The following is a 22,705-nucleotide window of genomic DNA, read 5'->3' as shown; positions in this document are numbered from 1 at the left end:
GGTAATTTGTGCGTCTAGCTTGTCTGTTGAGTTTTTCATCTGGATTTGATGGCCTCATTTGTAAAGCGTGCGTACCCACAGACTTGATCGTAAAGTGTGCGTATGCAAAAATCCAAGGCAAAGTCCATATTTATAAAAACTTTGACGTGGGAAAGTGATAAGCGCCACTTCAGGGTTTGAGCAGATGTACGCACTTTTGCTTGTCCGATTTCTACAGGTTTAGGTAAATGTAAGCCATTATTGCTGCTGGAAAAGGATGTAAACATTGACAGGTGCTCTTTTATATGTCACTAGCCATGTTTCCATCCACATGTTTTTATCCGAATTAAGTGATATCGAATGAAAAATGCGTTATGGAAACAGTAAAATTTGATTGAATTTCATGAATATCGACTCAAGAGAAATACGTTCGATCTCATCGGATTTTATCTTGATCGATATATGGCTTATCCGATAAACGCTGATGGAAACGTTATTTGCCGAATAAATAATGATTTGCGATTAAAGTTTAGGTCCTTTTATGGTTGCAAAGAAAAAGTTTTAGGTCATTTCCGCTCTGGCACACATGGCGTGTGTCAACAAAGTCAGATGTAAGTGGACAAACGACGAGACGAGCTTAATTTTAAATTTTATTTACCAGAGAAAATAACGGCTATTTTAGAGCTGAAGATCTTTGCCCAAACCCGACGGGTTCGGTCGGATTCGGGCTTCATTTCTAATATTTTACACGGGCTCGTGCTCCGCCTTTGCACGGTAGGCTAAATGAGCGGTCAAGTTCAATGCTGCTGCTGAATGCCTAAGCGCAGGACCACGCTGAAGCCATTTACAGTGGATTTAATAATTTCCTCAACAAAAATGTAGCCTTATCTTGGTGAGTAAAGGTTTTTTAATGTATAACTAAATATTACTTAGTCTTAAATACATAATTTAGACAGAGGATATAGACTAATGTTGGCATTAATGTAAAGAAAGTGCCGAAGCAAATACCACAGAACCTTTATCTTAATTTCGTTATTCCCAAATAACCATTTTATTCAGAATGTATTATCATAATTTAATTCGTTAAGAAATAATTGTTTTTATTGGCATGTTGGCCTATAATGTTGCATATGCCTATTTAGAACGAGATGTTACGATGTTACAGATGACATTTTTGTCTTTGTTTCAACTGCCACGTGACGTGTAGCACAGTTAGTCATTAATAAATAATGTTAAAACCTGTGTAACTTACTCATTCTTGATAAAAGCTGTTTGCGTGCGCAAATTTAAATAATGTATTTCTGTAAACGGGTTCGGGCTTTTAAAAAGCTGTCAATCTAAATGTACTTTCGGGTTCGGGCTGCATTCTGTCGGGCTCCGGTCATTTCAGGCCCGATTACAGCTCTATTTTAGATAGCAAAAATCTAAGAAATGCCATAATTTATCAGGAACTGGCGAAGGAAATGTCCAACAATGGTTATGACAAAACGTGGGACGTACTCCGGAGTAAAGAGGCGCTCAAACAGCGATACGTGTTTCAAAAAAGAGTTATCTCGCAACGGTGCCGGAGGTAAAATAAAAGCAAATTCGACCTTGATGAGATGGATCCTCGGCCAAAGAACCCTCGTAGCTTTATTGGCTTATTAACAACTCTAAAGATATTTTTTCGTTCTCATTTACGTTAAGAATTGATCTGGACTATCATTTCACGTTAATGCCTCCGTTGTCGTTGGGCATTTACATGCATGTGCATCATCATAGCAATTTGATGTTAATGTAATTTTCTTATTATTATAGCTTGATATGTCGCTATCAGCTCAGCTGGCACATAAGCACTTATAACTTGTGAAATGCCGCAAATTTGTCTAGCAAAACTTTGTTCGCAAATGTTTGCTTGAATATTGTGCGATTCAGTGCGAAAATGAATGGAAACACCTTCAAATGTCTCAAATCAATTCGATATACCAATTTGATCGCAAACCAGCATGTGACGTCATTACGCACAGGTTTTTATTCGCTTTAAAGCCGTTGGATGGAAACACACTTTCACCAGCTTTATTCGCATAAGTTTTTTAACCGAACTTCAGATAATTCGATTGACAAGTGGATGGAAACTTAGCTAATGACATTAATTAGGTAGGAAAGCTGCTCACAATTTCATGCTCCTTTACGATTTTTAGATTTCACGCTTGAAAGTGAAGTGTACGTGCGTTTTCGATGCGTACATTCGTTTTATGTATCACATGTGTGGGCTTCTGAGAAATTATACAATTTAGAACATTTTCTATACAACATTTTATAAATGAGACACATGGTGTTGTAGTCTATGATTATTGTTGGTTAGTGTTATAATTTCTTTAGGATCACAGAGTCCTGGGTCTTTAATTAAGATCTTATTAGGTTTCTATTTGCTGAATAATCCTACCTCACGATGAAACTTCATATATACTGTATGTCATGTCATGTGTGCTTTTTTCTGTGTTAGTCACCTTCTGTTCTGTTATCTACAATCTTAAAAACAAACTAAATAGCACTAAAACTGGCTTGTAATCATAGAGGAACCATTTTAATATGACACCACCTGTCTAGAACCATAAATGGTGCTCTAGTGGGGCTATATCAGCCTGTATGTTTCTTCATAGGTGAAATAGCACTAAAAATGGTTCCTCTATGATGTGTGTGTACTGTACACACCTGCACCTTGTATTTGTAGTCAGTGAGCTGGTCTCTTCTTCTCTACTTTAACTTTTCACTTTATTAATATCTGTATGTGTATGTGTGGGTGCAATGTGCTTAGCCACTAGCCCATGACCTTTGTGCTCCTGTATAACTCAGTGGTAAAGCATTGTGTTAACAGCACAAAAGGTTGTGGATTTGAATCTATGAATGGCACATTCTGATAAAAAAATGTAACCTTGTAATGCACTGTAAGTTGCTTGAAAGCGTCAAATGCATAAATGCAATAGAAGTGAATTCTCAAGGTTAGATGTGTTTCATTAGCCCTGTACTTGTACTGTGCACAATGACAAACAATTTAATTCTAATCTAATGTAAGTTGAAGCTCTGCTTGTGTCTTGATATCAGAACTGTGGCTTCTGTTTTCAGTATGACACATGAAGTACTGAAACTTTACTGATTTTACTCACTCTGTGTGTGTAAATTTGGTCACGAAGAAACCGAGTCTCTGTTTAAAGCAAACATTTGACCTTTCCAGACTCCTTATTGGTAATTTGTCATTAGAAGGCTAGATCTTACACTTTTAGCCTCTTATTGGGTGATTCTCACGAAAACTTGCTTTTAAAAATGTCAAGCATGAAAATGTAAAAATTGCTTAAATTTACTTTTTTCCCCACCAGACATTGAAAAACAAAGTCTGGAGTAAATGGGAACATTAATTTAAAAATTTTTACTTATCATTTAACACTTTTTGTAACATAATTTAAAAAATTAGTCCTAAAAAATCTCATTACCGCAACAGTCAGAAAACATCAACACTGACATATTTTCAAAATGACATGACAAACCTGAAAGAACATAATTTGGAGATTCTGCACATGCATTTAAAATCAAAGTATTATGCTTCTATTAATTAAATTAACATTTAATAAGCATCTGTTGCGGTAATGATAATCAAAATGTCGTGTAAGCATTCTGACGAGACAATATTTCAAATTAACTGTAAAAAAATGATCTTACCTGGTAGCCATCTTGAAGTAACTGGTCCATGTGCTTGGTCACTCAAAATCAAACTTTATAAAAATTCTGTATGTGTGCTTAAACTGTTCTCAAAAAGTGTTGCGGAGGATGAGAACATCAGGCATGGACACATCATTTTCATAATTTTTCTTCATTATTATTATACATGAATATTCAGTAAATATTTTTTCTGTCATCTAAAGTAGTCTAGCAAAACATCCATTTATTTTTTTTCTTAATATTTTTGTGTTAATTTGATTAAATGACAACATAACGCATGTTCAAACACAGCCGGACACATTGCGGTAATGAGAATTTCAGCAGAAAATGAGATAAAATTTACAATTATAAATTCTTATGTTGAAATCACACATTGTGCAAGGTAGAACACAGTATTGTGTTAAATCTGATGCTTTTTAATGTTACTATATTACACATTTTAAAGCTAAAATCATTAGTGCCGTGCTGTTTCAATGGTTTCGCGAGAATCACCCTATTACATTTATGACAAACTTTTGAAATCTAAAAATTGAAGTTGTTATCCCCTTCAGACCTGATTATTATTTTGATTGGTTGATCAGCATTTTTATTGGTTTAAACCACAAAACATGTGATGTCCGTTCCAGTGGATGGCTGCAGGGTCTGAAGGGGTTAATGTTTATTGCAACACAGTTGATAGTGTTGTAAACCTTTTTAGCGAAGACCAGGAGACTTGGATTTCCTCGAGCAGTAGTCTTTATTGCAGAAAGCGATCTTCAAATCAGAGCATAGAGCTCGGGGCGCTGCAGTCACCAAGTCTGACTTACAGTAGCCCTACATTGCATTTATACACATTTTAGGGGGCAGTCCCCTAAATGGAATACAAAGCACTCAACTTTAAACAAAGCATGTAAATTCAGTCAAGGAATCAGCCGATACTGGGAATTGCTATAGCCCTGATCTCATCAGCATAACAGTATCATTCAAATGCATAGGTGCTAATCCAATCATCCTTACTGTATCGCCTATACCTTCAAATGCATAAAGACAAAGGCACAGTTGTGCCTTGAGCTTAGCAATCACCTTTAACTTGGAACTCTTCCCAATGGTCAGGAAGAGCATAAAGACAAAAGGTTAATGTCTTAACCACCTGGGCTGACTGACTTGATTGTAGAATGTCCTAATCTTTACCTCAAGATGTAAAACACAATGTATATCACTTTTTCAGTTTACATACTATTACATTGGAACCTAGATATTACATTTTATAAATTTGTAATCCTACAGTTCCCCCTTTGAGAGTTCTAATAACTCTCACAAAATACAATTTAAGACACTTAAAGTTCATTCTTGAAACCTGTGATTGCAACAGGCACAGGTTCTGTGTTGATTGTCTGTAGTGACAAACTGCATGCTGACACAGAAACAAACATGCAGCTAGAGTCCGTGAAGTTCCTACGGGTAATAGTCTTTTTTTTTTTGGTTGGAACTGTCATCTCCTTGTGATGGGCATGGGTTGTGTTGAACTAAACATTTACCAACAGGTTTCCAAACCATAAAGAATTGTCTTCAGTCATCTGGTGTAATTTTGCTTGATCATGCTGAGAGATGACTTAAGTTCCCGTATTTGTTTCTCTGCGTTGTGTATTTTTTTTCTTCGTGACTGTTGGCTTGGCAGTGGGTCTCATTGTCTCTAGAGGTTGTGGCTTCATACACAGTTAAGGAGGTTGGTGTGTATGAGTCTTGGGACAGCCATCAAGGGGTATCTGCCTAAAGAAAGAAAGAAAACAAAAGACGAAAGAGCAGTATTTGTTGTAAAAAACAAAAACGGTTCAGTCTGAGTCTGCTATTATTGTTCCTTCTTTCCCTATTTCTTAATTCCTGTGACACCTAAAGGACAGTGAGGTAAGGATGGACTAGTGGAATGGGTAAGGCCTATGAGGGAGTCTTCACCGCAGGGTTGGCCCCCGAAGCCTATTGCATTCGGATCTTCCCTGGGCTCCTCACTGGTCCGTGTGTCCTAGTCTGTCCCTGTCAACATGGGAACTATCAACATCTTAGATTGTAAATGAGCTCATCCCCCTTTTAAACTGTAAAAAAAATCCCTAAAAACCTTAAAGAAAAATCAGCCATAGTAGACGTCATAAGACAGTATAAATTACGGACCTGTAGCTAAAGACCATTTAGAGCTGTGAGAGTAAACTATTCTTCTTAAGAGGTGATGGTAAGTGATTATCAGTTTAAATCACAATTGCAGTCCCAGCCACACTTATACATAAAAGGAAAAATAGCAACCTTTTTGTTGCATGAATCTTTACATAAGAGTCTTTCATCCTTGTAAATTTCAATACAGCAATAAGGTCTCACAGCCTTAATGTTTAGACTCTTAGCAAGTTGCCCCACAGATTGGGTGTAGAGGAGAGGGGCTGCTTCAGTATTGTAAGGAGGCTCTGTAAGAGCTGAGAAACACTGTTGATTTCTCCAAGTATCTTTTTACCTCTCCTACACTCTTTTAAATAATGCCCTTGCTTCCCGCAGTAGTGACATTTGATGTCCCTCCTAAGACATTTATTTTCTTGATTTCTTGTGTTAAATGTAGCTGTTGCTACTCTTACTTTTGCCTTAACATCAGCATCTCTTTCCCATGTAGCTAAACTGTCTAGGTTACTTCTGAGAGTTTTGTTAGACCAAGTTAGATCTAGGAATGGTAAGGCTTTTCTATACTCGGCTGCAAGGCCATCTGACCAGATGCGGACTAGAGGTCCCTTGTCCTCTAGCACATTTTCAGGATCATCAACTATTCCACTGTAAGTTACAGCTGCCTGACAAAACCTTTCAGTGTATTCACTCACAGTTTCTTCTTTCCTTTGTACACAGTTAGTGATTCTGGACCAGTCGATTTTGGGTCCTATGATATTCTTTAGAATCTTTAAAACACCTTCTCTTAAATCGCCTTTACTGGCATGTTGTAGTTCAGAAGCAACAGCGGACTCATAACTGTTGAACTCAGATTCAGTTAGAATTTGTGACATTAGCTGTGTGACTTCTGCTAACGACATGTCATAGAGACGCATTTTGCTGATCAATGCTCTTCTAAATTCACAAAAATTTGTGCGCGCTGAGGGTAAGTTCTGAGATAATCTCTCTATATCTTTAGGTCCTAGTGCTTCTGTAACAGTTTTTACTTGGACAACAGAAGAGTTAAGAGGAACACTTTTAACTTCCTCAATTCCCTGAGTTCTTCTTTTAGCGCCACATACCTTCACTGAGTTTATAGGCACATCATCTACTGATTGGATGGCTACATCTGTTTCAAAGAAACTTTGTAAGTCAGGATAATTCATATCAGGCTGACTAACTTCTTCCATATCAGTTTTTACTGTAGCTTTGTTGCGGTTCAATTTCTTAGTCAAAGAGGATACTCTAGCACGGAGCTCTTTGTTTTGTTCCTCTAGCTCTGAGTTACGCTGAAGCTGTTGTGTAGCTAGCGTTAAACCAAATTCTCTGTGGCAGCAGATAATGCCTTTCACATTGTTCTTGCGAATACATGCTCCTAGTACCCTTTTACACTCATCTACAGACCAAGTCTTGTCTGGATGGATTTCATACTTCTGAGTTAGCTCTTGTCTAACTTTCTTAGTGACTAGAAGGTCCATTTGCACTCCTAACAGTGATTTGAATTCGCTATCTGACCACAAAGGAGTCGCAAGACCACCTTCTTCAGTTGTGGGAGTCAGTCTAGGATGCCTTTTAACCATTTTCCTCTATGCTGATTCAGATAATCACTGTTGTTAACCTTCCTTACAAAGTAGATGATAGCCTCAATTCTTCTCTGGCAAAGCAGAGGATTACCTACTTTCTCATATGGATGTGTTCTTATACATCCGGGATAAACAGGTTAAACCAAACTTCTCTGACTAAACAGAGGATAACACAAAATTTAGCATGTGGTACTAATCGTCCCTGCCTAAACAGAGGATAACCAAACTTCTTCTCTGACTGAACAGAGGATAACTAAACTTCTCTGGCTGAACAGAGGATAACTAAACTTCTTCTCTGGCTGTACAGAGGATAACCAAACAAATATTAGCACGTTATGCTAATCTTCCCTGCCTAAACAGAGGGTAAACCAACATTTGTTAACAGAAACCTGCAGCTGTTTGTTAACACTTAACCACATGTACTGGTCTGTAGAGGTTCTTTTGATAGAGTGACACTCACCAAATCAAAGTTGAGCTGAAATAATCAGTCTGGAGCGATGTTTGTAGATGTTTTTGGTGAAATGAGAAGCTCTATCCGGGTCACGGCACCATCTGTTGTAAACCTTTTTATCGAAGACCAGGAGACTTGGATTTCCTCGAGCAGTAGTCTTTATTGCAGAAAGCGATCTTCAAATCAGAGCATAGAGCTCGGGGCGCTGCAGTCACCAAGTCTGACTTACAGTAGCCCTACATTGCATTTATACACATTTTAGGGGGCAGTCCCCTAAATGGAATACAAAGCACTCAACTTTAAACAAAGCATGTAAATTCAGTCAAGGAATCAGCCCGATACCGGGAATTGCTATAGCCCTGATCTCATCAGCATAACAGTATCATTCAAATGCATAGGTGCTAATCCAATCATCCTTACTGTATCGCCTATACCTTCAAATGCATAAAGACAAAGGCACAGTTGTGCCTTGAGCTTAGCAATCACCTTTAACTTGGCACTCTTCCCAATGGTCAGGAAGAGCATAAAGACAAAAGGTTAATGTCTTAACCACCTGGGCTGACTGACTTGATTGTAGAATGTCCTAATCTTTACCTCAAGATGTAAAACACAATGTATATCACTTTTTCAGTTTATATGCTATTACATTGGAACCTAGATATTACATTTTATAAATTTGTAATCCTACAATAGTTAGAGGAAGTTTGTGCATGTGTGAAATATTATCTAATAACTGAATAAACTGAGTTTCTGAACTGCTCAGTGGTGCACATGACACATTATTTACTGCATTGAAGCTTTGGTTAACTGGGTTTATATTGTTCATATAGTGTTAGCGTGATTTGTACATCACGAAACAACATCATCATTTTAATCATCATAGTCCATTTTCTGTCATATTTTTAATGCTATCTTTGAAAGACGCTGTTATGATAGTTGTGTTGCATGATTGGTTAACAATTTCGGATACAGTATAGTCTACATTGTATTATTTGTATTATTTTATAAAGAATCCTCAGAGAAATCTTCTGTAAACGTGGGCATTTTTCAGATATATTATTAGGAATGGGATGATAAATTCAGATATACACTAATAATACCTGGCCAGTAATGATTCTGAATCGCACAGCCGATATTATGCACAGCTATTTCATCTACTACCGCTTTTTATTAGTAAGTCCTTATCAATCTGAAATAACTGTTAGTTTCAGTCGTTTATAACATGCATTTGAAAAAGTGAAAGTGACAAGCCTGTCATGTATGCAACGCATACTCGAAATGTGACCTCTGCATTTAACCCATCCTAGTGAGTAGTGAACACACACACTGCAAGTCGTGAACACACAAACATCCGGAGCAGTGGGCAGCGCCTGGGGAGCAATTAGGGTAAAGTGCCTTGATCAAGAGCACAACAGGTGCAACACTCGTCAAACATAGTGATATAAATATATGCTTAAGCCACAGAATTTCCTGGAGCTGCGTGTGTAATGGTTCTTCTTCTGCAAATTGCAATCCATAAGTTTCTGCATGAGAGCGTCCCTTGGCTTTTGGACGTAGTGGCACTGCACCGTAATTCATTGAGAAACAAAGGCTGTTTCTCAATTCCAAGAATGCAAAGACCGGACTTACGTTCTCGTGGAGATCGGTCTTGCCAGGCGACCTTGGAAGAATGAACTCAGAAGGTCGCGAGAACACAGAACGCTCTTGTGAGAATTGAGACGTGTGAGATCTTCCTGTTGGTCACCTGACCTCCGCCATTATTTTGCCGCAATGAATCTGGGGCGTAAAGCAATTTCAGTGCGCAAGTCTACACTCGATGCATCCTCGATATCAAGAACACATCCAGGTATTTTCATGCGTGAACTTGCGTTCTTGAGAAATGGAATTGAACTTTGATAATAAACAACTAATTGAATATTAGTCTATTTAAATGATGTTAAGTATGACATACGTTTTTTGAAGTTTTATGTATTTTTCGTTTTGTCACAAGGCTTATAATTACGAAATATCCAAGCGATTCTCATGCATGGAACCGCATTTACTACACAGAACGAGGGCTGTGCGTGTTTCATCAGTAAAGCCGGTTCGGTGATTAGTATTAAAGGGGACAGAGAATGAAAAACCATTTTTACCTTGTCTTTGTTGAATAATGGTAGTCGACTTGCATTTACAAACATACAAAAAGTGCTAAACATGCTAAACATCTCAGTGTCATAGAAATTCCTCTTTTAGAAATGTCATCCAGAAAACAGCCCAATCTGAAAAACTGATGCTTATGACAACACAGGCATCTAACTGCCCTTCCACTTTAAAATAATTGGCTACATTTTTTGAGTGGCAGCAAAGTCAGCCAATCAGTAATGAGATTGCAAGTTTAGCCTGTAGGGGGAGCCAAATTGGTGCAAAACCACTTGTTTAAAATCCCCCACCCTAATAGAGCTATCTGAGAGAGGTTTTTAGGACGCTTCTAAGGCATTACAGACCCAAACTAAAAAATTTTTGTTTACATGTCACATCACAGAACAAGGATAAATACCCCGTTCAATCATTCTATGTCACCTTTAAATCACCATCATCTGCATTCAGATGGAGTGGGATTTACTACACAGAACCGTAGTTCACATAAATTCAAGGCAAAATCGAGTTTATAATCAAGTAAAATCGACTCCGATAATCTATGCGATTTTGCCTAGCTTTTTGTGAACTACGGTTCTGTGTAGTAAATGCCTCTCCATCTGAAAGCAGCTGATAGCGATTTACTACTAATCTCCCGAACCGGCTTTACTGATGAAACACGCCAGAGAATCGCTGTCGATTTTTTGCACAGTCCTACACAGAACCATAGTTCACAGAGAAGCAAAATCGCATAGATTATTGGAGTCGATTTTCCTTGATAATGAACACGATTTTGCCTAGCTTCTCTATAAAGTACAGCTCTGTGTAGTAAATGCCGCTCCATCTGAAAGCAGCTGATGGCAATTTAATACTAATCAAGAAACTGGCTTTACTGATGAAACATGCATGAGAATCACAGGCGATTTTTTGCACATCCCTATATGTATTTCAGTTAAAAACATTATAAAAATTATTAATTAAAAAAGAGCCTAAAGAAAATGACGTTAAAACTAGGGATGCTCCGATCAGGATTTTTGCAGCCGATACCGATCACCGATTTGTAATCTTCGTGATCGGCCGATACCGATTCCGATTTTTTTTAAAGCTGATATGCAAGCTTTTTGATGACTAACTGTTACAATCTTTTAAAATAAAATAATACCACTGATGTTGCCTTTGTTATATTACTTGCAGTAATTAGGTATATTATTGTTTTAATAGAGACTCAAATAAATAAGCACAACAAATATTTATTCTGCAAAGAGAAATTTAATATGGCTTTAAAAAGGCTTATGTCTCCTAAAAGTACTGAAAACAAAACACTTCACAGACTTTACTGTATTCATTAAATATACACGCATTCGTATGAAGTATAAAAATTCTTTAGTCAAGAGCAGAGAGTGATTTTATTGAGAGATGAATTAGGTTACTGTCTGCAGCTTTAAGACGTGAGAGAGATCGCTCTGTTCACGTGCACTGATGACAGGCTGCTGTGTGTGTGGGCGGCGGCTGAACGCAGACAAGCAGCTGTGAGGAAAATAAAAGTTTAAACGCTCTAAACTTTAAGACGCATGCAAATAAGAAACTTTTGGAATGAGGATGCAATTGTCCGTGATAGATATGTGTTGTATACGCTGTTTGATGGGGATGTGAAGACGCCTCGCGCTGTTTACCGGAGCGCGTCCTCATATGCATATCTCTGTAAAGGCAAAGAGAGACATACAAATCTGCACGCTGCACATGAGCAACAGGTTGTAAAGCATCATAAGCATTTTTACAACCTGTTGCTCATGTGCAGCGTGCAGATTTGTATGTCTCTCTTTGCCTTTATAGAGATATGCGTATGAGGACGCGCTTCGGTAAACAGCGCGAGGCGTCTTCACATCCCCATCAAACAGCGTATACAACACATATCTATCACGGACAATTGCATCCTCATGCCAAAAGTTTCTTATTTGCATGCGTCTTAAAGTTTAGAGCGTTTAAACTTTTATTTTCCTCACAGCTGCTTGTCTGCGTTCAGCCACCGCCTACGTAAAAATGTCTTTAATTACAACCGCATTCAGGATCCTTTTGATGACAAAAGTAAACAGAAAGATCGGTTTATGAGATCGGCAGATTTAGCGAGCACCGATCGAGTCATTTAATGCCATTATCGGCCGATACCGATCGGCGGCCGATCGATCGGAGCATCCCTAGTTAAAACCCCAAGGCTAAGGCAAATCTGTGATGTTTCAAGTCGGATGTTAGTACGAAATTAAATTCAGTACTTCTTGATCTAACAGAAATGATTAATTAGAGTTTCAGGACTTGACATAAAGTACGCTATCATAGGGGTGTGCGATATGACGATATTTGATTGTGAACGATTAAAATGTCTCCATGATCCAATTTTTCTGAAATATCGTTGTATCGTGCCTACATCAAGTGTGCTACAAACATGAAGGCGAGTTAAGGGCCGTGTATACCTGTATTCTGCGTTCGGCTCACGCGCGCACGCGTCCGCTGAGCTTTCAAAGTATACTCACCACGGCTATGTGGGGGTGGCCGTGTTCGACACATACGCAATACAAATTATTTCTTATTCAAATTATTACTCTACCAGGCTGTCAGGGCAGCACTGATTTGCGACATTTACAGTACATTTAAAAAATGTAGGATAACTTAAGTGAAGAAAAGTAGCCGATCCACCATTGCAAACAAAGTTTAGAGCAAACATCAAGAACACAAAGAACATAAATCAAACATTATGGTGACAATACTCCACAGCTTTCTATTCGTAGAAGAAGTGAAAATAAAAGATGAGAAAAGGATAGTGTTGTCTATTTTCTTTGTGTAATTGTTTGTAGTGGAGTGTCCTGTCTCAATATTTTCTTGCGCATGCGCTGTTGTACGCGTACTGTCTGCGCATATTTTGTATGTTGTAGGACTGAATTTTTAAATGGGGGCAATGAGTATATGGCTGTATTAAGGCTCAGTAATGGCAAAATAGTCTTTAAAAAACAACATGATAAAAGAACCGTGATAAAATCGCAAAACTACCGTGATTTGATGTTTTCCCCATATCGCTCACCCCTACACTATCATCATGTAAACAGACTACAAACACCAAGTGAGAGCCCGTAGTGAACGAATAAACATGGGATACATAACAGACTGCACAGTCGGCATATCTTCTTTATTTAGTTGGACATGTTTTTGTGAAGAAAGACAACCGTATTTAGTGACCTGCTCCGGTAAAACCCTGTTCTTCTACAATAATGCTGACTGTGGAGAAAACTCTGCTACGTAATAGCAAATATAATTTCCCAATTCATGACCATGTTTGTGTATGTGTAGTATGTAATTTGTAGTATGTATTATTTGTTGTCTCTTGGTTGAAGATTTGTTTCTTAGTTTCATCATTAAACTGAATCAGTATGGGCAGGTCAGAGATTGAAGGTCTAACAGAGTCCTGCGGTTTCATTGGAAAGGTTTTTGAATGGGGTGAAACATTCTTTTTGTTTTTGGTTTATTAACTGGACCTCAGGGGCCCACAGGAAGAATCATTGTTTCAACACCCACATGAGTCTGATCTCAAGCGGATATGAGGAAAGGGGAAATATGACCTTTTTTTAGTCATGTTTGTGTGTTAGCGCAGACGGGCTGTCCTCTGCGCAGGCGTGCTCTCCTCTGCGCAGGCTTGCTGTGCTCTGCGCAGGTGTTGGCCTCTCTTTGTAAACAGCAGGATGCAGTAGTTCTGTATCAGGGTTGACTGATGTTTCATCAGAATGAAGACGTTTTGCAGAATGTGTGTGTCTTCTGTCTTATATGAATAATAATGAGTCAACTTCTGTCTGTTCTCCACTCAACTCCTACAGTATTCCTGTGGATGAACATCCGGATCCTGATCCTTTTCCAGAAATTCCACCACGGACTAAACCTCCGAGCGAGAGCCCCAGGAAAGCATTCCCACTGCCAGCCATCAAAAACAGTGAGTAGACTCTTAATTGAATGACTTAATAGGAAAGTCAAAATTTTCAAATTACACAAATTGGGAGGGTGGGTGAACTTCATGTTGGCATGTGTGACAAGTTATGGATTTTTCTTCACTAGCTGCATTCCTATTGCAGATTTGCGCAAAAGCGTTATTTTTTAAATGTCAACAAAGGACTATTGCGAAATGACGGCGTTTCCATTAATTGATGATATGCAACTGAAACTTAGTTTTTCCTCTCATTATAATTTAGTCCAAACATCACGTCGACTGATGTTGGTAGGTTTACTAATATCATATCCACCGCACTAGGCATTATTTTTAACCGTAGGAGATGTAATCCAAAGTATCCAGAGTATTTTCCAAACATTAATGCCAAAAAAGTCTCATATGAGTGGCAATGAATAGGTGTTTCTTGAAGGGAATAGTAGATTATTTTAAATCAAGGAGATGTAAGAGCTTTATCCAAATATTATTGGCAAGGAAAGCCTCTTATATTTGGGAGCAGACCTATATTGAGGTGTTTCTGGAGGTTTTAATATATACTGGGTCATCTTCAAATAATAATTATGTGACTTACTTGTATCAGGTGACCTGAAAATGTGAATAAACATTTCCGTTGCAGTTTTATGAAATACACCTTTTCCAAATTGTATGAAAAAACACCTCATGCCAGCGTAAAAAAATATTTTTGCTTTGTTTTCAATTTGCGCAATTTAAAGGAAGGATATCTGATTTGATCCAGAAACATTTTTAGTTATGCTGGTTGTAAGTCTCCTCATATTAAGGGCTGTCACAATTATAAAATTTGGCTGACGCTTAATTGTCTAGTAAATTGTGACGTTATGACGATTAATTGCCTGTTTAGGGCTTTGAAGTTATGACGATTAATTTTCTGTTTTATTGCTTTGACATTTAATTCTCATAATGTTTTTGTTCGTTCATGACATAATTTTTACACATTGTTGTGATTATTAAAAATTAAATCTTTTGAAGATGTATGCTTTACCTGGCAGTTCATACTGCTTATCAAAGTTTCGCAGCATTTCTTTAAATGCGTTGTTTTCCACTGTATTGAACGACTTTGCAATGTATCGCATTACACTGTCAGTAAAGGAGCACCGTCTGATACTGTCTCGTTTATACAGGTGCTGCAACTCCCCCGTGTGTTTTTTAAAAGATGTGCAATCATTGCGGTGATCTGAAAACGATTATTTAATCATTGTGACAGCCCTACTCATATGTTTTTTTTTTTTTTTTTTTTTTGAATAGGGACAATTTTTTGTAATGGTTCCAGCCTGTTAACAAATTTACGAAGTGGCCAATCAAACATTTAAAAAACAACATTATATATCTGAGATTACCAACTTAGCAAAGTTTCATATTAATTTAAAATATAACAATGATGAAATCGAATGGCCTTTTAACTAAAATTTTTAGAGCACGGTTATAAAGCCTCTCAATAGGCTTTAGGGTAGTTTGGCTAGTCTGGGTCCAAACAGTGGTGCAGTACGACAGGTGGGACAGAATCATAGTTTTCAAAAAAAAACATGAGCACATTCTAATGTTGGGCAGCTCCTAATCATTCTGAAACAGTTCATACTGGCCTTCATTTTTCTTGATGTTTTTAATATGACTTTTAAAATTTAACTGAGAATCTAAAATCACTCCTAAGTATTTTTCTTGTTCTACGTGATCGATGAGTTCGCCATTCACTTGAATGTTAAGGTCATTTATTGTACGAGTTCTTGTTATAGAGAAACATAGATTTAGTTTTCCTCAGATTAAGTGTTAAACAGGATTTATTTAGCCAATTAGACACTTTCTCAAGACTTCTAGTTAGTGTACTACCGACAACAACATGGTTTTTGCCAGACACATAAACCACAGTGTCATCGGCATACATTTGAAGGCCAATTTCAGGACACACTTCAGGCAGCTCGTTCACGTACAGGCTGAAGAGAACAGGCCCCAGTATGGTTCCCTGAGGGACTCCGGTCTTAATTTTACATGGGGCAGATTTTACATGATCAATATCTACACGTTGTTCTCGCCCCTGTAAGTAAGACTCGAACCATGATAGTGCCTGATGTGACATCAGGGCTCCAGACTGCCTCCAAATGGGGGCATTTTGCCACCAAAATTTGAGAGTGTACCACTGAATTTTACATCCAGTCGCACATGTGCGACCAGTAAATTTGACAGAAACTTTTTTTTTGTGATATGACACTGAATTTGAAACAGCACGTTGTACTTTCTGCATCTATCATCAAAGTATTTAGTACTAATACAGTGGAAATTAGTGGAAATGTGAATATTTGGTTAGCATGTTGTTTTTACGTTGTGTGCCCCTAAATTTTCTGATTGCGCCCCTAAAATTTTCAGTTGGGGGCCACTGTGCTCCTAGTAAAAAACGTTAGTCTGGAGCCCTGGACATGTTATTAGATGACAGTTTTGAAATAAGATGACTATGATTTACTGTATCAAATGCCCTCTTTAAATCCAGGAATACCACACCCACAATGTTTCCTTTATCAAGCGGCTGCACAATATTTTCCAGTAATGCACAGATGGCTGATTCATTAGAATGGTCCTGCCTGAAATCATACTGTTGGGGGTGTATATACTGATGCATTTCTAGATATTGAGTTAGCTGTTCTGAAACAATTTTTTGTAGTATTTTTGACATTACCGGAACTAGACTTTTTGGTCGATAGTTACTAACGTCTGTGGTATTCCCGCACTTAAAGATGGGTGCCTTTTTCCAGGTCTCTGGAAATATTTCAGTTTTTATAGAGACATTTATAGCAAACACTATGTTAAGTTGTCTAAATGTATTTTTTATAAATTTATGTCATCTATGAAAGACATAGGAGCAAAACATTTTCAACAAATCATTGAACTAGTGTTCATTTTATCACTTATTTTTAATTTAGTCTTAGTCTTGTGCCAAATGTCCTTGTTAGTTTTAGTCATATTCAGTCATTCACTTTAGTCGACTAAAAGTCTCGTCATTTTAGTCGAAAGAAAACTCAATATATCTTAGTCAAGTTTTATTTAAAACATTTTTGTCTTTTTTTTTTAAATAACTTTTCTGAGATTAGTTCTGATAACCATTTCAGTTATGTAGTGTTTCACACATCTCAAATATTGGTTAAATGTCATAATCAACTGACAAAATACACTAGTTGAATGATTTTTGTTGAATGTCACTTTGTTAAACGTGTCTGGTTTTCTAATTTAAGAAACACATTCACAAATGATGTCATCGCTCGTGTTCGCTATCTATGGGTGTTTTGTTCTTGCTCGATGTAGTTTCGTGTTGCTCTCACCAGCCACAGGCTGGCAGCAACAGTAGTATGAGATCTGTGCTTACTTGAGAAACAGCGCAAACTCATTCAGTGCATTTTGAAGGCGTAACATAATGGCTGAATATTCTATCTCTAGTAGAGACGATTGTAGACGAAAATGAAGAGAGATTTTATCTCTTAGTCTTGTCTTTTTTTGTGTTAATTTAGTTTTAATCAGCGTTTTTGGACATCTATGTAGTCTCTTCATCGTCTCGTCTTAGTCATGGAAAAAAGGTCGTTGACGAACATATTTAGTCTCGTCTCGTCTGACGAAATTTACACTGGACCGAATGCAATAATTGGACACATCTGTGAACGTGTTTTGCATGCACTGTTCACGCAGACATCATCAGCGCGTTCATTTGCGCTCAACTCCTGTCTGTAAACAGAGCCAAACAAACTTTTCTGCTAAATTGACAACCTGCACAGGAACCACAAAAACAAAGACATCTTTTGAAACAACAACGGCAAAAATTGTCTGGATCAGCAAAGAGTAAACACCCGAATTAACATCGGTAACTTTACTGTTTTTCCATGAGCTGCGGGTCTGAAATGGTCATTGCAGTGTTTCTTTTGGAAAGGTAGGTACGCAATATGATTGTATTTCGATGGATTCAGATAGTCTATTTTGATGAAACATCGTGTTGTTTCTGTAGTTTGTGTACCTTTAGAATTAGCGTAGCATTATTTATGTTTTTCAAATTACAAGCAAACTACTACGTCTACACAACTGAAAACGTGCCGTATCTAATTCTGATTTAAAACAGTTGTTTATGGTGTTATTCACTTTATACTGCAAACCTGGATGGGCTTTTGGTCTGTGCTTGTTAATGTGTTTTGAAGGAGGCGTGGCTTTGGATGGCGATTTAAATGGAGGGTGGGATCGTGGTTTCAGTGCTAGTAGGCTAAAGTTAGCATTTTTCAAAATGGAAACGCAGCTACTTCAGTGAAATTAATTAATAATTAGGCTAAATTTATGTTGGTGTGGAATAGGGCTGGGCAAAATAGATTTTTCGATTAATCTTTTTTCCCCCGTGGTTCAAAATCGATTCTCACAAGCTACAAATTGATTTTTTTCCCATTTTATTTCCGCAAACATTAACGTTAATCTAATTATTGGTCTTCTTCACTAGATGTCACCCTTTCTTTGCTTTGTGCGATGTTACCAAGGAGCGAGAGGCGAGACTGTCATTCATTCATTCAGTCTATATTATAATATATTATAATATAATGTACTATTCTATATAGTCTTTATTCATTGAGTTGAATCGAGAATCGGGTATAAAAATCGAGTAGAGAATTGGACCGAGAATCGGAACCGAACCGATTTGATAGCCTGTGAATCGAAATCGAATCGATCTGGAACATCTGAATCGATATCCAGCCCAAGTGTTGAAGTGTTCAGATCAGAAGATTTCAAAAAATGAATTCAGTCGTGACTTTTCAAACATTCAACTAGTGCAGTTTTGCAGGTGTGACAAATAAGCTGAATGTATGAGAAAATATGAAGACGCAGCAGAGTTAAATATTCAATATAAACCTGTTGTTACTGGTTTATAAGTATTGTCCTATTCATATCTTAAGTGATCTCATTTGTTCACTTTATTAAAATAAACATAAATAAAAGTGTTACATGTAGTCATAGAGAACTATGGCCTCATACACTACATATAAATACAGTTGTCATCTTTTAATGCTGATTCCTGTTCTGTACACACACACACACTTCAAACAGTCATTTACAGGATGGACAACCGCTGCTCTACAAACAAATTAACTCCTGCAAAATGCAAAATTTACAGAAACTTTGCATAGTATGTACATAACCAAACTAGTTGTTGATAAAGGATTTAAACATGCATCATGGACATGACTAGTTTCTCTTCTGAAAACATAAATGCCTACAAGGGGAAAAAGTCGTTGACAGAAGCACAAGTTTTTGCTTACTAGTGTTGCCAGATCTTGCATGAAAGAAAATCGAATAATAAACCGTAAATGCTTTACCTCAAAGATCAAAATATTGGGACCGGCACCTTCACACTAACAACAATAAAACTTTGTCGTTTTGTGAGCAAAAAGCCATAAACTAGCCACAATGATATGCATGAAGTACAATAAAGACGAGGACCTGGCAACACAAGGCAACAAGATAGGGCTGAGGGAAGCAAACTTGTACAACACACAACGCCAAGATAGAGGTTTATTGCAGAACATAATGCTGTAATATTATTTTGGTGTAAATGATAAGATTGTCGCTATGGTTATCTCTGTGTCAATCATTGCTATTTTGTCATACAGACATGAAACGATCATTTAGGGGATTTACTCCTGCATTTTAATTTGCAGGGTGTACAAGGCTCTTACATTTACTTCATCATCTGTGTGTGTGTGATTGTGTTTATATGTGCTGTATTTTCAGTTGGATTATTTTCTGTCATGTCAGCGGTTTTGAGTTTGACCTGTTTTTGAACTCGTGTTGTTTTTTTGATGACCATATGAAATGTTCACAGCATAAAATCTTTCTCCGCTGTGGTCAGTGCGCATGTTCATATCAGATCAGTAAATAAAGTTATCAGATAGCTACAGTAACATTCACAAAAGTCATGTGGGGTCTTCATCTATAACATATGCTTGTTATATGCACTTTCTCTGTAGAATTGGATTCAGCGGGCAGTTCAGATGAATATGATGATAAGGACCACGATCTCAGCAGAGACGCTAAACTCTTAGACATGGCTTATAAGGTGCGTGTCATGTGTTTTATCAGACTGTTTGATTGTAGCCCTGAACCGTCCAATAGCGACACACGCTGTGTTTGACTGACTGTTGTTTCCTCCAATAGACATCTTTGATGGTTCCCAAGGAGAAACCTCGATACAGCAGTATCTGCAGTGATGACGAGTTACTGGATGATGAGATGGACTGTTATGAATCTATATCAGAAAAGTGAGTTTATAAAACAGCGTTTTTAAACATAATGTGTGCTTATCTTTTGGACAGGAAATTTGTCTTTCATTTATATATATTTTAAGTAACTTTTTTAAGTGAATGACTAATTTATTTGTCCAAAGGATCACCACATGACAATGCTTAATGTCAAGCCCTTTAATGTAACTCTTCCTTCTTTTCACAACCTCTCATTTCCTCTCTCTCTCTATCTATCTCTCTCTCTTTCAGACGAGGTTCATGGATTGATGATCTGGCTTCGATTTCCACTCAGAACAGCATTTACCTGCCAACCAGAGGTTTTGTCAGTGCTCCGCCCCCTCGGGAAGACCCCTCCTCTACTCTTATAGCTGTCATTAAAATGGGCTGGTTGGACAAGAATCCTCCACAAGGGTGTGTGTGCATGCGTGTGTTAGGATTGCAAAGGGGTGCAAACTTTCCATGGAAACTTAATCATGGAAATATTCCAAATAGGGCTGTCACAATCATTAAATAATCGTCTCATCGCGATTGTTTGAACTTATCATGATGATTTCAGATCACCGCAATGATTGCACATCTCTCTAAAAAACACAAGGGGGAGCTGCAGCGCCTGTATAAACGACACAGTATCAGATTACTTTTAAATATGTGTTATGTGTATTAATATTTACTGCCAGATAAACCTTGCAAAATATTTAATTTAAATAATCACAAATATGTGATAAAATTATTTCATAAACGAACAAAAAAGAATGAGAATTAAATGTCAAAGCAATAAAACAGACAATTAATCGTCACAATTGTCACAATTTATTAAACAATTAACTGTCAGCCAAATTTTATAATTGCGACAGTCCTAATTCCAAATAGGAAAGACTTTATGGGAATTTACAGAAATTAATGGGAATTATTTTTGGGAGATTCATATAAACTCTATTATATATAAACATAAATTTACATTTTGTTTGGTCATAAGCAGACTTGCATGCAAGTTAATACAAATTTTAAAGAATCCTAAAACTCATCAAGTCGTGGTTTTCTTCGATTAAAAATCTTTCAGAAATGATTATGAATGACGTCTGAAGGATTTTGAATCAAATAAATGCAGGCTTGATGCGCATATAAGCCTTAAGTGATATATGAAGGTTTTTTATTTCAGGGTGGAGTAAGTGTTTTGTGTTATCTCGGTCAGTGTATTTGTCTTTACAATGTTGTTTGCACACTAGCTTACACAGCGCAAGGGAGTTTTAAACACATTTATGTAGTTTACATGAATACATGATTAAAGAAATGATCTGTGCGTGTTATGTAAGAATGTAAGTACATGGAGGGGGTGTGGCCTCAATGTCCTTTCAGTAAGTGATGTGTTATGTGCATGTGACTGAAGAATGTGTAGGGGAAAAATTCAACAGAAATGACATTAAACCTTGTTTTACACACCCGTATGCTGCAATTTTTTTAAACTACATTTAACTTCCCTGTTATGGTCAGCGCTACATTTTTTTCAAATTCCCATGGAAAGTTTCCTGTCTTGAAAATTCCTGGAATTTTGCAACCCTAGTGTGTGTATTTCAAAATACTTATGATGTCATTGGGTGGCGCTGTAACGCTCATTTACTGTAATCTGTGTGAAGGTCTCTAATCTACCAGCGGCGTTGGGTCAAACTCGATGCTGAATACCTGAGATACTTCGACACTGAGAAGGTGAGGAGCTGGATTCTGATTGGTTAAACCCACAAACGGAGGTTTATGATTCATTTCTTGTCACAGTCTGATTATGGCATGTGAAGAATTCACCTGAGGGCATTAAATCTGGTCTTCATAGAAAACGAACGTACAGGCTTTATTTTGACAGCTGAACACTTAAACATAAGCATGTGTGTGTGTGTTTATTTGTTGTGTGTTTGCAGGACGTTTACTCAAAGAGGATCATACCAACGTCCTCCATCACGGGAGTGATCAATGTGGGTGACCAGAAGTTTGAAGTTGTGACGCATAATCGCACTTTTCTGTTTCGCGCAGAGAGTGATGGTAAGTGCGTGTGTGTTATCAAAATGTGTTTATGATAATTAATTAAACAACACAAAAACATGCACAAACACACATAAAGTTACAAATCGAGGGGTGAGAACCAGAGGGGCGTAACAAGAACAAAAAAATTAAGCATGGTTTGATCTGACTATGTACTTATTTTTAATAAGTTCATATGCTGATGAATGAACTCGTGTCAGCACAGATAGCCCTGTGATTAGTGTACGACATATACCAACCCAAGTTTGAGTCTCGTCTCGGAGGTCCTATGCTAATCCCGCTCCCTTATCTCCACATAAAGATGTCCAAATAAAAGCACAAAAAGCCCCTAAAGCCTTAAAAAATAATACATTAAAATGTTTCTCTCGTGTCCTTTTGGCAGTTGAAAGAGCTCATCGAGGGCTTTTCATTATATCTCCATTTTACCCAAAATGTCATT

General features: G+C 37.4%; 1 protein-coding gene across 1 annotated transcript in view; it reads left to right on the top strand.

Moving 5' to 3' along the window:
* Window positions 1-22,705, top strand: part of LOC141349018 (arf-GAP with Rho-GAP domain, ANK repeat and PH domain-containing protein 1-like) — a 73,356-nt gene that overhangs the window by 19,882 nt on the left and 30,769 nt on the right. Inside the window, exons 3-8 of the mRNA XM_073863471.1 lie at window positions 13,842-13,954; window positions 19,963-20,051; window positions 20,150-20,253; window positions 20,485-20,646; window positions 21,870-21,939; window positions 22,146-22,266. Coding sequence (XP_073719572.1) covers window positions 13,842-13,954; window positions 19,963-20,051; window positions 20,150-20,253; window positions 20,485-20,646; window positions 21,870-21,939; window positions 22,146-22,266 — 659 coding nt within the window. The remainder of the gene's footprint in view (window positions 1-13,841; window positions 13,955-19,962; window positions 20,052-20,149; window positions 20,254-20,484; window positions 20,647-21,869; window positions 21,940-22,145; window positions 22,267-22,705) is intronic.

This window comes from Misgurnus anguillicaudatus, chromosome 24, assembly GCF_027580225.2.
Source record: "Misgurnus anguillicaudatus chromosome 24, ASM2758022v2, whole genome shotgun sequence".
Taxonomy (NCBI): Eukaryota; Metazoa; Chordata; class Actinopteri; order Cypriniformes; family Cobitidae; genus Misgurnus; species Misgurnus anguillicaudatus.
This window is presented reverse-complemented; position numbering and strand designations above follow the sequence as displayed.